Source organism: Narcine bancroftii, chromosome 9 (genome assembly GCF_036971445.1).
Source record: "Narcine bancroftii isolate sNarBan1 chromosome 9, sNarBan1.hap1, whole genome shotgun sequence".
Taxonomy (NCBI): domain Eukaryota; kingdom Metazoa; phylum Chordata; class Chondrichthyes; order Torpediniformes; family Narcinidae; genus Narcine; species Narcine bancroftii.
Genome location: NC_091477.1, coordinates 11,519,130 through 11,534,840, shown reverse-complemented (window position 1 = coordinate 11,534,840; position 15,711 = coordinate 11,519,130). Strand labels below are relative to the sequence as shown.

Here is a 15,711-nt window from a genome sequence, read left to right as displayed (position 1 = left end):
ATCATCTGCTGCTGGACGGTTATCAGCTCAGTGAAAGTCTTCTCAAAACTCATTGGTTTCCAGTCTATGGAGCTGACTGGGGCCATGGGGCCAGATTCTGCATACAGGCACATCCTCTGGACCAGGATGATGCACTAATGGGCATGTGGCAGAGCTTGTGAACAATTTGTTGATCAATACCACGATCTCTGCATCACTAATCATCAACCACCTTGTTTAAATGTGAGGCCACTCACCACTCAGGGCTTCACATTCGCAGGACTGTGTGTGAATGTGTCCACGCACTTAAGATCCCCTTCCAGCTCCACGAGAGTCAAAGAACTCTTTGTCTGCTTTACAGCAGAGATAAGGCAATTTTGTGTAATATTACATGTTTTCAACATTGATGACTTTATTGACATGTAATAAAAACAGTGCAATATGACATGGAATTAGCTTTTGACTGCCTTAGGCAGACAGATTCTCCATCAGCAGAAATTCCCTGAAGCATCTCACAGTCAGAGAAAGGAAAGCAAAAGAGAGTCCCCTCAGAGTCATCGAGTATCTGTGGATTCCACTCCAGCACCTGCTGCATCCTCTGCAGTCATTCAGAGTCCAGTCCTAACCATCAGCGGCCCGGGCTCCAGATCCGAACCTCTGACACGATCAGAAAACCTTCAGCGCAATCGGCACCCTCTCGCATCCCAGTTCCAATACCTCATACACCTTCAGCCAATCACGAGCCAGTCTCCAGCTGTCCGCCTGCCGCCTGGTGTGAATCCCTCGGCCGCGCTCGCCAGCAGCCCACAGCCTGCGTGGGTTCATCACCGCGAATCGCCAACAGCCTGTGTGTTCTTCAGCCACAGAAACCCCTCACTGGTCTGCCACTGTGGGCACCGTCATGTGGGTCATCTCCTCTGCTTCTCCTTCTCAAATGAGAAGTATTCTCCCCATTTTCTGGTGCCGTGCCCAAGTCCCCCACTTCCCCAGAGTCTGCAACCCCTTGTGGCTGCTGCCGATCACAGGTGCTGCCACCTTGGGCACAAACCCCACAGTCGCAGAATTTTTAAATAAAACTATGGTCAGCTCCCTTAAAAAGCCGCTTAAAGCCTGAATGGAGCTGACGGCAATTGGACCCCGTTGGACTGCTATGTACCGTTACATGGCAATAAAGTAATTTGAATCTTAAAAGTCAAGTGAAACCAAGGGGATAACCTACCTCCTGAACATGGGTGGTTGGTGGGAATGAATAAAATCCAGGCCAATAACTTTCAATGTACATACATCTGGTCTCATGCATTCAAATGAAGATCCAAGGCTCTGCCCAAATATTTCTCCAGTTATCTCAAATGCACCTCTGAAATTTAAAGTAACATCATCTGAAACAGATGATGATGTGCTATAGAATAAAGACAATGTAAAATATGATCGTGCAATTAAGCCTCAGGCAAAGAAAAAGGGATTAAAGAGCCGGGCTCTGAGCTGTGGTAATTTATCTAAAGTATTTTGTCTCTCAGTTTGTAAGAATATGCAGTAACAATTTTCTTCCCTTTACTATTTTTTTGCCAGCATGGATGGAATATGGTCTGATGGAGATTAGTTGATCAGTTTGCCAGTGTTAGATTACAAAACTGGTCATTACTCTTCGTGAGAAATTCAAAATTTAGATTTATTGTCAGAGATCATTTTACCTGTGGGCCAGGCAGAATTTCTACTTGCTGGTCCTGGAAAGAACTGTTCTCAAGAAAAGAGAGAAATGCAAACAGAGAAAGAAACTGTGCAATACACGAGACAATATAAATATCCAGGAATAACTAATGTGCAAAGTAAGCGTCCTTAACGAGTCCCTGATTGAGTTGGTTGTTGAGGAGCCTGATGGTGGAGGAGGAGCAGCTGTTCCTGAACCTGGTGGTATAAGTCATGTGGTGCCTAGACTTCTGGCAGTAGTGAGGACAGTACATGTCCTGGGTGGAGTGGTTCCTTGACTGCTGCTGCTCTCCAATGACAACTGGTGAGAGTTTTGCCTGCGACGTACTGGGCTGTGTCTGCTGCCTTTTGTGGGGCTTTCCTCTCAGAGTTATTGGTGCCCCCATACCAGGACATGATCAGCACACCTTTCACTACACAACTCTAAAAGTTTGCCAAGGTTTATGATGTCATACCAAACCATCACAAGTCCTGAGGAAGTAGAGGCAACAACGTGCTTTCTTCACGATGGCATTAGTGTGTTGGGTCCAAGAAAGGTTCTCTGAGTCGGCGACTCCCAGGAATTTAAATTTGCTCATCTCTCCACCTCTGATCACTGGATTGTACACTGCTGAGTTTTCCTTCTTCAAGCCCTCAATCAGCTCCTTGTTTTTTGGTGACAGTGAGTGCAAGGTTGTTGTTGGCACACCATTCAGGCACTTTTTCAATCTCTCTCCTCTATGCTGATTCATTGCCCCTTTTTATACGACCCACAACCATAGGATTGTCAGCAAATTTGTAGATGGTATTGTTGATGCATCCGAAAGTAGTGACTGGGTAAGGTTTTTAATATGTGGAGGTATAACCACAAAGCCAATCATGTTCTTATCTGATAACAATTGATCCACATCAAAGAGTGTTAGCAGTCTAGCAGTTGGAAATGAGAGGCTGGGCATGAATTTATTCTGTGAAGAAGGGGCCCAGACCGGAAACGATGACAATATGTCTTTGCTTTTCATGGACGCTAAAAAGACCGGCTGAATTCCTTCTGTATTTCGGTATATTTTTACTACAATCTCAGCATCTGTAGACGTTAGTGTCTCACACATTAATTTACTCTGGCTTGAGGTGGTGGCCTCCGAATCTGGTTCTGGCATCATCCTACAATAGAAACATGAACACTAGGACCCAGATAGTAATCACAGTGCTAACATCTTGGAATTAATCACTCCAAGATGAAGTGTCAAATCAAGCTGAAGTTCACCTCTTAGATCTCTGAGTTCAGCTTTGAAGGAGATCAAAAAGGTTCTCCTGACCAAGCTAGTCAATATTTGCCCTTCAATCAAACAGATGATCTGATTATGATCTCTTTGCTATTTATGAGAACCTACTGTGTTCAAATTGACCACTGTTTTTTTCTGCGTTACATTATTAATAAATACCGCATTGCCATCAAAACCTGAAAGCCATTGAAAGTGCAGATAATGTATGAGGCCTGAGGGCAATTGTAGCAGTCCCAGCTGTGTTTAGTAGACTCAATGCAGACTGGAGATTGAAGCTGAACTATCCTGTTAGGCATGGCTGAGCTATGCAGTCGGCAAATTTATTTGAAATACAGGGTGTTGTTAAAGGTTTGAATGGCAGATTATCACACTAATTCTTGTTTCTCTTCCTTGCTCTAGGAGAACTGATGACAGTCAGTACTTTGGACCGTGAGAATCAAGCTGTGTATAATTTGGTTGCAAAAGCATCCGATGGGAGTGGCCTGTATTGTGAGGCAGACATCAGCATAGTTTTACAGGATGTGAATGACAACCCTCCCAAATTCTCCGCTTCTCAGTATGCAGTGTCTGTCTTTGATAACACAACCATCAAGACTCCTGTGGCAGTCGTCCATGCCAGGGATCCTGATATAGGTAAGTGGATTAGTCAGTGCATTTGGTATTGGGTGAAGGGTCCCTGATATCCACCGGCTGTGCCAATATTTGGTTCTGTAAGTCAGTCCCTCGCTCACATGTGCAGTTGGCAAAATTGCTTGGATTGTTTGGGCACATAATTGGTTTTTAGCTAAAAGAGTAATATACGATGGGTGCTGACAACAGGAACACCTGGAAATATTTGGCAGTTCAGCCAAAATCTTTACAGAGAACAGACAAGCCAACCTTTCAAGATTCAATTTATTATCACAGTAATAAAACAGTGTCATATTACATGAAATTTCTTTTTGGCTGCTGTAAGGCAGACAGATTCGCCACCGGCTGGTATTTCCTAAGCGCCTCTTACAGTCAGAGAGAGAGAAGCAAAAGAGAATCCCCCCAGAGTCACTGAGTGCCCGTAGATTCGCCTCCAGTGCTTCCACAGCCCCCGCAACCACATAGAATCCTGTCCAAACCATTGGCAACCCAAGCTCCAGATCCGAACCTCCAACACGGTCAGGAACTCTTTAGTGCCCTTAGACTTCCTCGCATCTAAATACCTGGTTCCAATACCCCTCCAGCCAGTTTGAGTGTCCCAACAGCAGTCTTCAGCAACCCACAGCTTCCACGAGTTCCTCGCCTTGAGTCGCCAGCAGCCCGTCGCATGTACTGGTCCCTCAGCCACAGAGCCCCCCCACCCCCCCACTGGTCCGCCACTGTGGCCACTGTCCCACGGCTCATCTCCTCCACTTCTCCTTCTCAGACAGCCGGGGGAGGGGGGATGATCTTCTCAACCTCTGGTGCCATGATCCATTCCTCCACTTCCTCGGAGACTGCAGCCCATTGTGGCTGCTGCCGATTAGTAGGTGCCGCCATCTTTGGTGCAGATCCGAAGCCACGGGATTTCAAATAAAACCACCATCAGCTCCCTCAACAAGCCGTTCAAAGCCCGTGCAGAGCTGACCGCAGCAAACTGGGTGGCTGGGCCCCATGGGAACACTGCATCTCATGTGGATCTCACTCCATCCATGAGTATTTTCAGTGAGTAAACATAAGTGGAATTGTCACGAGGTGACCCAATTCACTAAATGATTTCTGAATTATATAGAGCATAAGCAGTAATTTTTATCTGCCTCTCTCTATTATTTTTCCAGTGTATTTTTACTTTTTTCTACTTTGAAGAAGGATCTATACCTGAAATATGATCTCTTCTTCCCATTGACTGATATCCAATGTATTAAAAACATAATTTTTGTTACTGCTAGAGCTGTTTTATCATTTCTGAATTAAGGGTTCTCTGATTCCCAAACCTGGATACAACCATCTTGTCCCCATGGTTTCACAATTAGACTGATTGGGTTCCATTGAATAAGCAGATTGTAATTCAAGGCACAAAAGTGCGGGAGAAACTCAGCAGGTCACGCAGCATTCTTTCTGTATCAAAGATACATAATGAGCATTTCAGGCTTGAGCCCTTCATCAAGGTTTGAGTATAAGGCAGGCAGGCAGGCACCCGAATCAAAGGGGGTAAGGGCAGAGGGAGGAGCACAGGCAAGAGGTTATATAGGTGGATATGTTTGGGAGGGCAGAAGAGAAATGTTTATATTCGCACAATATTTATATTAATGTTATACAGTAAATCCCCTGTTGTCTGAAATTCAAGCAACCAGCAGCCTCAAGCAACAGGAAAAAAATGCAGATAATGAATACGTAAAAAACACAGAAGTTTAAAATTAGCGCACCTCACCGTTAGTCCGCCAATCAGGCAACATGGAATCTCAAGCTACCGGAAAATTCCCTTGTCTGGCATCTACCAATCTGCATAGGTGCAGGATGCCAGAGATTTTACTGTAATAACTATATCAATATAACAATAGAATTTGAATTTATATTTAATTTACCTTTACACAAATTTGTGTACTTAACATTATCTCCTGCACTTTTTTATGTCGCTCATGGGTTTGGGATGACTTGCCTGGCATCAAGCAAAATAAAGTGTTTCTCTGTGCACACGACAATAATAAAAGAAATAAATTCTATTCAGACCTCCCAAGAAACAAAGCTCAGTTTGACCCCACTAATGCTCTTCTGTATCTTTATGGTAGAGTATGTTCAAATACTGCCTCTCAGGCAGATCCTACTATGAGGATTTTCTACCACATCTGCAACCTATCTAGATTTCCAATTCACTGGGGCACTATGTAGGAATTTATCGTGTGGTGTCAGGATTTAGTAACAAAGGGGAGTTCTTCTCTCGGCGTGATTTGCCAGTGTGGGAAAGTCTTTCTGCTAGAAGAGGTATGTATAGATGGGGGAGAGTTTATCTCCACTGACATATTAATATACCTAAAGAGAGATTTGTGATGAGTGGCTGAAATGTGACTTGTGAGTGGTTCCTGGAGAAGTTTGTGGATTGTAATAGGGTACAGTACTGTATATCCTGCACAGCATGGGGTGGGGGGGGGGGGGGGGATCCCTTCCTCTTGAGTGTCGTTCATGGATTAAAATGAGTGACTGATCAGCTTAGCCTGATTTTTACTAACCTGGTTTTCTCCATGAATAGGTCTCAATTCAGAGGTCATGTATGCCTTAGTGGAATCAGCGAACGAGTACTTCTCTATCGATGAACTCTCTGGTGTCATCTATCTGGCAAAGTCATTGCATAAAGAGCAGCAGAAGACCTTCACTCTTATTGTTCAGGCCAGAGATCATGGCCTTGTGCAGAGCCTTTCATCGTTTGCCACTGTCATAATTTCAGTCATAGGCATTGAAGAGTTCATCCCTGTCTTTATACAAAGGGAGTATGTTGCTACTATCCCAGAAGATGTCAACAGTGGAGCACAGATACTCAGCGTGTCAGCATTAACACGAGATGCCACTAATAATGCACAGATTCTTTACACCATTATGAATGGCAATGAACATGGCAAGTTCCGCATTGATTCCAAAACAGGTAAATACAAGGGCTTCAAAATTTGATTGACGGTCATCATAAAGTAGTCCAGTTAAACGCAGTGTAGTGGGCTCTATCATTGAACCTGATGTTCTGCTGTGTAATTACTTTAAGTTTAAGGTTTGTTGGGTGTACGTCAGGTAAATTTTCCGTTTAGCATTAACTCATGAAAGGACACTAACTAATGAAGGGCTAGGAGTCATGCAATAAAAGGACATGGGGGATTGTTTGTTTCATCAACCAACTGAAGGCATTCTCTCTCATTCTTCATGTAAACAGACTGGAAAACATCATGCCACATTACACAGGCAAGAATAAAGTATAAGGAGCCTGTCACTTAACTGGAGTTGTTCACTGCCTCAGGAGAAATAGGATTTTACATTCAAGACTCGAATCTTCTTTTTGAGCCTTGAACATCCAAAGAAACCAAAGCTTGGGTGTGATTCCACTTGCACCAAATCAAAGTCTCCTTGTTGCCTGCATTGAGATGCATGTGTTGAACATGCAGCTAATCTGTATCAGTGCTAGGATGGTTGATTTTAAACTTTGCCAGTGGCTAGCAACATACAATAGCCAAGATTGTCTGGCTGCAGAGACACATGCTCCATGCTGCTGTTTTTACAAGTAACAACAGATTGCTGCATTCCTAAAACTGCAGGCCTTTCAATGAGACGCGACCTTATCCTCGATCAGTGTTCAAATATTAAAGAACGGAAACACTGTTACGTTTTTAAAAACATTCGGACTTCTCGTTGAAGGTAGTCAAACTATCTCCTGTATAAAATGAATGCTACATTTGCTTTGGACAGTTTATTTTCTGAACTTCAGTACATTTCGAACAATATTGGGAAGTCAGAGATTTGCTACTGTTCTTTCGACAGAATACTTTTCAATAACATGTGTGTGGAAATGGAAATACTGTTTCTCCTCAAAAAAAATCTATTGACTTCAATCCTTTTCTAAAAACAATGCTCATTCCTGTGTTTAGGAGCTGTGTATGTGAATGGGAGTCTGGACTATGAATCCTGCCAAGAGTATTACCTGTCAATTGATGGCAACAGGAAAGGGAAGCCTTTGCTCAGTGACAGTACGACAGTAATCATCAACATTATAGACATTAATGATAACTCGCCCACATTCAGCCACACCATGCACGCTGCTGAGGTCAGTGAGGATGCTCCACTGGGAGAACTTGTCCTTAAAGTAAGTGCAAAAGAAAATCTTTACAATTGTATTATACATCAAATAGTAGCTAGACTGACATGCAAGAAAAATACCGTCATTAAAATATATCATTTATAATTGATGTCAACAGCAGTACAATTTATCCTGGTGATAAATTAGCTAGATATCAGTTCCAGCCCATTTGTCTCAAATGTATCAAACAGCTCATGTATGTAAGATCTGGCTAGAATCCACAAAAATATGTCGTGTTCATCTTCTTTAAACATGTGCTTTTACAAATCCACTGAAATCCTTCACAATTATTTTTTTTAACTAACAAAATTAAAATTGTTTCTGTGAATCTTGCCCCTAGTAATAAAATTCTAATGTCAACCCTGATTAGTCTGAGTTAGAATTGGAATCTAAAACTGATAACAGAAAAAAAGAATTTGGGGAATTCGTCAGCTGTTACTGTATTATTTGTCAAATGTTCAGATGTTACCTCAACCTGTGGTGGCACCGTCTCTCGGCTAACTTGCTTTACTGCTGGTGTAAATGAAGGTTCAAAGGTCAAAGATTTATTTTCTAATTTATTCCATAATAATACAATGAAAATGCAATATACATGAGATACATCAACTTTTATCTGCCGTAAGGCAAAGAATGAGTTACCGTGAGCATTGCCCCTAACAATAAGAGAAAGAGAAGCAAAGGAGGGTCTTATCAAAGACATTGATTGTCCATGGATTCTCCTCCAGCGCTCCCGCAGTCGCACAGATTGCTGTTCCAACTGTCGGCAACCCAAGCACCAGATCCAAACTATCAGAATTATTTTAAATTTAAAATTGGAACTTTCCCTTTAATTGCTCTTTTTGGGATGTATCAAAAGAGGATGATGTATTTCTGACTTCCATTCAGAGCCGAATTTTTATCTTTCACGTTGTTGATAGCCAGACGTGCAATTTTGATAAAATGGAAACCCCACCTACACATGTACGGTGCTTAAAATTTAGAAAAAAAATTAGATACGCTATCACGGATTTTAATATTAAATTCCATAAGACAAGGGGCTCGTTTACGACTACTCTTGTAATCTTAAGATTTAGTGTTGTTGTGGAATTTTGGCATTGTGTTGCCCCTCTCCATGAAGGCATTACTTCATTCATTCACGTCAACTTTAAACCTTGCTTAGAGGAAGAGATTTTTTAAACTTTCTTTCTTCCTTTCTTTTGTTACGCTTAATTTTATTATTAAGAATGAGTTCTGAATTCTTTAATTATGATCATATTTGTAATCTTTTTTTCTGATTTTGTTGCACATTGTATTGTTGTACCATTCAATCGTTTATACTTTAAATACCAATAAAATAAAAGAATGATCAGTATTGCTAGGATGATGCTCCATCCTGACTTGGCAGATATTGGCACACTTGTGAAACTTCTGGTTAAGATCATGGCTTGCATTTTTTTATTTGTATTTCTTACAGAATCGTAGAGAGCTACTTCATTGACCCATCGACATGAGGGTTTTTAATCAGAATCAGAATTTATTGTCGTGGACAATAAATTCAAAATAAGGCAGTGTCTGTGATTCATTGTTCATTCAGGAATCTGATGACAGAGGGGAAAGAAGCTGTGCTTGTGCCGCTGAGAGCTCGTCTTTAGGTTCCTGTCCCTTTTTCCCAATGGTAGCAGAGTGAAAAGGGCATGGCCTTGGTGCTACCAGACAGTGATGCATCCAGCCAGAATGCTCTACCTTTATTGAAAATATTCTCTTGTATTTTCTTAGGTGACTGCTTCTGACAAAGATGGGCCTCTTAACAATCTAATCCACTATTCAATAATAAATGGAGATTCTAACCAGCATTTTACTGTTGATTCAAAGAATGGGGAGATTTTGTTGTTGCAGCACCTTGACAGAGAGGAGGTAAGAACGAAGGTGTTGATTGAAGGACTGGGAGGTTTAGGAAAGATTGATCAGTAGTCTGAATGAGTACATTGCCTTTTAGTGCATAAGCCTCATCAGAATAGATCTTACAGAAGCTGGAATTATTATGTCCACGCACCAGGATACTGTTGGTGTGGCACAGTTGGTGTAGCAGTTGGCGCAACGCCTTTACAGTCCCATGCTATCTGTAAGGAGTTTATAAGTTCTCCCCTTATCTACGTGGGTTTTCCCCGAGGGCTCCGGTTTCCTCCTTCTGTTCGAAACATATCGGGGGGGGGGGGGGGTAGGTTAATTGAGTGTAAATTGGGCGGCCTGGACTCATGGGCCGTTATGGCCTGTTATTATGCTGTATGTCTAAATTTTTTTTAAAATTACATTTTAAAAAAGTTTAAAAATAAGTTAAAGGAAAATACCAGAAAAAAATCCCTGTTAACCAGAATGCATGCAACTGGCAAAAAAAAAAAATCCCAGAAAATAAATAGGTAAAAAACATGGAAGTTTAAAATTGGCACACCTCACCATTGGTTCACCAGTCACACAGCATAATCCGTGATAAAACTTGGAAATATTACAGAACTGTATCACACAACAGATTGAAAAGATTCTCTTTTGTTTCTGCAGCATGTGCAGTATGATTAGAAATATAAGTACATTTCTAATAGGATAGTTAAGAAGGCCTATGGGATGCTGGGCTTCATTAATGGGGAGATTGAGTTCAAGAGTAGAGGGGTCATGTTGCAACTCTACAAGTCTCTGGTGACCACACAGAGAGCATTGTGTTTGGTTCTGGTCACCTCATTATAGGAAGGATGCAGAAGCTATGGAGAGGGTACAGTGATTTACCAGGATGTTGCCTCGTTTGGAAAATTTGTCTTATGAGGCAAGGTTAGCAGAGCTGGGATTTTTCTCTTTGGAGCGTAGAAGAATGAGAGGAGACTTAATAGAGGTCTACAAGATTCTGAGAGGCATAGATAAGATGGACAGCCAGCACCTTTCTCTCAGGGCTGGAATAGCAAACACCAGGGGACATCTCTAAAGTGAAGGGAGGAAAGTTTATGGGAGACATCAGGGGTGTTTTATTTTAAAGAGTTGTGGCTGCCTAGAATGTCTTGCCAGGGATGGTAGTGGAGGCTGGAACATTAAGAGTATTTAGACAGGCACATTGATGAAAGAAAATTGGAGGGTTATGAAGTAGGAAGGGTTTAGATAATTTATATGGTAGGAATATATAGGTCACCACCACATCGAGGGCCAAAGAGGCTGTACTGTGCTGTAAAGTTCTATGTTCTAATTGTCACACTTTCTATATCGTATGGTGTGCCTTTTCCCCAGATATCCAGTTACTCTTTGGTCATCCGGGCTACAGACAATGGTGTGCCTCCATTATTCAGTGACACTACAGTGAACCTCCAGGTGATGGATGTGAATGACAATCCACCTACATTTTTTCAATTCAATTACAGCGTGGTTATTCAGGTAAGAATTAATGGCTCGTGGTTAAGATTTTAGTGGAAGATATTGCCTGGAAATGGGAAATGTAAGCAGATTTTTTAGAAGGTGTAATTTGCTTATAGGAACCCAAGTTCACACCGAGTTGCACATATTTTCCACATTGGTTTCATCTAGAGGTACATTGATGAGGAATTTCCATGCATCATTCAAACAAATTGCAGGTTTCATTTACCCAATATATTTCAAAGACACACAGCATGGAAAGAATTAATTTGTTCTGTAAAGTCTATATTGGCTTTATATGAGTGCCTACTGCTCCCTACCCTCTCTTGACAGACCCAGAAGTACTTTCCCTTCAGCTTCCTTCTGATTGACATGTTTGAATTCAGTACTATCTCTAGAAGTCCACTCCCGTGTTGCCATTCCAGACCCCATCCACCTATTGTGTGAGAATGTTTTTCCCAAGTCATTTTTGGATTCCTCTAGTTCTTGACACCTCCACCAGTGCGATCAATTTCTCCCCATTGATTCTATTAATTTTCCTCATGATTTTAAATAACGTAGTCGAATCCTCCCGCAGGCTTTCCTGTTCCAAGGAGAATCGCTCTCTCTCCTAATGTCTACCCACCCACGGCCAGCACTACAGTGCAGCTAATGAGGTTGCTGCTTTACTGATCCAGTTTGATCCTGATATCCAGCAGGGTCTGGGTGGAGTTTGAACATTATCCCTGCAACTGTCTGGGTTTTCCTCGGGTGCTCTGTTTCCCTGCACATCTCAACAAGTTGCAGATAGATGGGTCAACTGTCCACAGTAAATTACTGCAAGTGTTTAGGTTAGTGGTGGAACCAGGGGAGTTGCTGGAAATCTGGGAAGTAATAGGATAAGATATATGTGAATGGGTCTGTGCAGACCATGGTCCAAAGACCCTATTTCAATACTGTATGACTATAAGATTTTTTTACTAAAGTCACTCATTCCTGATATTATTTTAGTAAATTATTTCTGTATCCTCTTCATCAACCAGCAGTAAAACAGCAGTAACGAGTTTTCGACAAATATTCCCCATTGTCATATACTGCAATGGTTAGCGTAGAAGTTAGTGCAATGCTATTACTGCGCATGTGACCCTGGTCCATATCCACCACTGTCTGTAAGGAGTTTGTACATTCAACCCGTGAATGCAAGGGTTTCCCCCAGGTGGTCTGGTTTCCTCCCATCGTTCAAAACATTCAGGGGTTGGAGGTTAATTTGTGTATTTGGGCCAGAAGGTCCTGTTACTGTGCTGTATGTCTAAATTTATTGTCAGTCCATGATGATCAAAAATTTGGAGGCTACAAGTTGTTTTCTCCATTTTCAGGAGAATGAGCCAATTGGTTCGAGTGTACTGCAACTGTTGGTAATAGACAGAGATTCTGCCTCCAATGGGCCACCATTCCTTTTTGCTATCACTGCTGGCAATGAGGGAAACAACTTTCATGTTGATGAGAATGGACTCCTGAAAACTCAGGAACGTCTCCAACAGGAAGTGAGGGATCAATACATCTTGCAGGTCCAGGTAGGTAAACCAAAACACCTTGCATTCTGCTTCATGCTTTCTGACAGCGCAAGCAGTTTACGTAAAAGTAAAGGAATAAGTCCATGAAGTCGGGTGTCAATTAATCTTATCAGTTTTTAGGAATGAGTTTACATTTTGCACACCTTCATGATCTCACCTGCTGATAATGAATAAACAAAAGGCAATCTCCGTAACTTCTGCTCTTCCGGCAGTACGGCTGGCCGAGATCATCACATCCTTTAAGATATAACTGAAGATTATTCCTGCTGCAGTCAGCAACATACCTAAGGCCTGTTCATACACATTTTTAACTGGCATTATTATTAACATAGCAAACAATGTGGCTATTGATGTTACTCCCTTGATTCTTTAAATATAACATTACTTCATTCGACAGTACAGATAGAGCTCACTCAAGACTTCTAATTTCAGTAACTATTGTAATCAGACTTTGGTTGATACTTCTAAGAATCCTTTTCACTAAAATTCTACTGGCTGAGGCAATGTTGGGTTATGATATTAGGTAACCGTTGGTTTCCTAAGCGAGGTACGGGCACTGTCTCATTTTGGCATGTGTTTTGATTGGTTATCTAGGATGTTTACACACTAAATCCTGTCTGTCATAACTTTCACAAAGGAAAGCTAGTGAGCACTGACGCAATGTTGTTCTTCAACTTGTTCTCTCTGCAGGTAACAGATAATGGTTGGCCACCTTTGGCGTCGTCATCTTTCATCAACATCCAAGTAATCAAGGAAAGCCGGTACCCACCATCTGTGCTCCCATTGAAAGTCTTCATTGTTACCTCTAGTAGCAAGTTCCCTGGAGGATTCATTGGAAAAATCCATGCAACAGACCTCGATCTACATGACTCTCTCACATATAGCACAGGCCCAGGTTTCGACCTTAATCACATGTTTTCTGTTGGCAGCACAGATGGCAAAGTGCTGGCACAACGTGCTTTGGAGATGGGACACTACCTATTTAATGTCAGTGTCTCCGACCGAAAATTCATCACCACAGTGGAGACACAAATACAGGTCATGCATGTGACAGCGGGCGCACTGGACCATGCCGTTCTGATAGAGTTGGCGCACGTTACGCCAGAGAAGTTCATCAGTGACCACTGGTGGAACTTTCAGCGATTCCTGGCAAGTCTCCTCCAGGTTAATAAGAACGCCATTGATCTCATCAGCTTGCAGCCAGCTCAAGGTTCTGCCAACTTGAAGGTGCTCCTGGTGGTAAATAAACCAGAGGGTTCATTCTATGAACCTGGCAATCTGCAGGAGAAGCTAATCTCCTCTGCTGAGGATTTGGAGAGGAGGCATGAAATTCATATAGTGAAGGTGGTTCATCATTGTTCTGATTATAACTGCCCCCAACAACACTGCCAAGGAAACTTTCAACTGGATATGAGAAATGTAATGACATACACAACTGCCATTCTGAGCTTCATTGTTCCACGGTATCTGCACCATCACACCTGCTCATGTAATGGTAAGATAGTTTTGTATAATCATTAAATCAAAGTCTCCATCCATTTTTACTGTTCATCCTTGTCTGTTGGGGGTGCCAGCCTTAGTTCAGTGGTCACAATGTCTTCTCAATGTTAGTGGGTCCTGAGTTTAGACACTGCTTATATGCATAACCAATCAGTGTTGTACTTCAGTATACTATGAAGAGAAGGGTGTACTCTACAAGCACTGTCAGGCAGTTTTCCCCTTACCAATGTTATCAAGTGCATTCCCTAACGTTTAACTCCATGGAATCGAGCATAAATCTTCCATCAGTGATCTCAATTTAGAAATAACTGGGATGCATTAATCAAGGACAATTATTTCACCATTCATTCTTTGGGAGGCTAGCCCTCCAAAATTCTTCGTACAGAAATCTAGACACCAAAGAGCAGTAGGGAGGTATTATAATTTAGCCTTTCCTGCAATTATCTAACATCCATATATGGATGTGTTACATAACTTTGGAATCCTGCTAAATATTTCCTTTAATATTCCAAAAATCTTGAAGACAGTCACAGTGTACCTGGGATGCCTGTCAAACCTGATTCATATATACTGATTGAGAATTATGGAGTGCTAAAAGAAAAAAGAATGAAACCGTGAATCCTGCAAATCTCAAATAGAAACCAGAAATGCTGGGAACTCTCAATAGTTCGGACAGCAGCTGCATAGAAGATGAGTAAATGAAACTTTCACCAGAACTGACAAAGGGTTCTCCATCTCAGATTTGAATCTGCTTCTCTTTCTACAGATGCTGTGAGATCTGTTGAGTTTTTCCAGTATTTTCTGTAAAGTGCGGTTAGCATGACTTGGAGACACTTCAGAACAAATACTAGTAAATAAATAACTGTACACATGTTTTGAAAATTGTTTGCATCAGTGACTTCTGCTTATTTTAACAGCAGATCGGTGCCTTTATAATCTGTTTGGTAGAATTTAATCTATTGCAGTCCCATCTGTGAAATGTAGCATATCTAAACATACCTGCAGAATAGCAGCAATATCTTCTCTTGTTCCTGTGACCCAAGAAATTAACTAAGATTCTTGTCTTATTGAAGTCCTTCAAACTCTTTGATCTCCTCCAGTCTGTGTTGTGTTCTTGAACCAACCACTCGACTTTCAAAACTCAGTTTGTTTCTTGCCTCTTGTATAATCACCAGCTGCTGCTGGTACAAGCTACCTCCCTCTCTTCTTCAGTTGCTTCATTTAGAACCTTGTTTTCATCTTCAGCATTCTCTGCACCAATCCTCTTCACCCTCTCCATCTACCAGTTTTCTTATGATAAACCTCTTGCCTTTATATGAATCTAAGAACATACAAAATGGGAAGAGAAGTTGGGCAAAAGGCCCATCAAGTCTGCTTTGCCATTCTATAAGATCACAGCTGATTCGGTTGTGGATTCAGCTCCACTTACCTGCCTGTTCTCAATTATGCCTATTTCCCCTATTATTCAAAAATCTATTTATCTGTGACTTAAATACATTTAATGAGGCAGGCTGTATTGGTTCATAAGTCAGTAGGTTCCACAAATTCACTGCTCTCT

The 15,711-nt window shown here is 41.7% G+C and overlaps 1 protein-coding gene across 1 annotated transcript in view; it reads left to right on the top strand.

The window, feature by feature from the left end:
• LOC138743197 (protocadherin Fat 1-like) overlaps positions 1-15,711 on the top strand; it is a 134,331-nt gene that overhangs the window by 98,532 nt on the left and 20,088 nt on the right. The window contains exons 13-19 of the mRNA XM_069898149.1: positions 3,348-3,581; positions 6,145-6,534; positions 7,523-7,737; positions 9,487-9,624; positions 10,978-11,121; positions 12,456-12,653; positions 13,344-14,148. Coding sequence (XP_069754250.1) covers positions 3,348-3,581; positions 6,145-6,534; positions 7,523-7,737; positions 9,487-9,624; positions 10,978-11,121; positions 12,456-12,653; positions 13,344-14,148 — 2,124 coding nt within the window. The remainder of the gene's footprint in view (positions 1-3,347; positions 3,582-6,144; positions 6,535-7,522; positions 7,738-9,486; positions 9,625-10,977; positions 11,122-12,455; positions 12,654-13,343; positions 14,149-15,711) is intronic.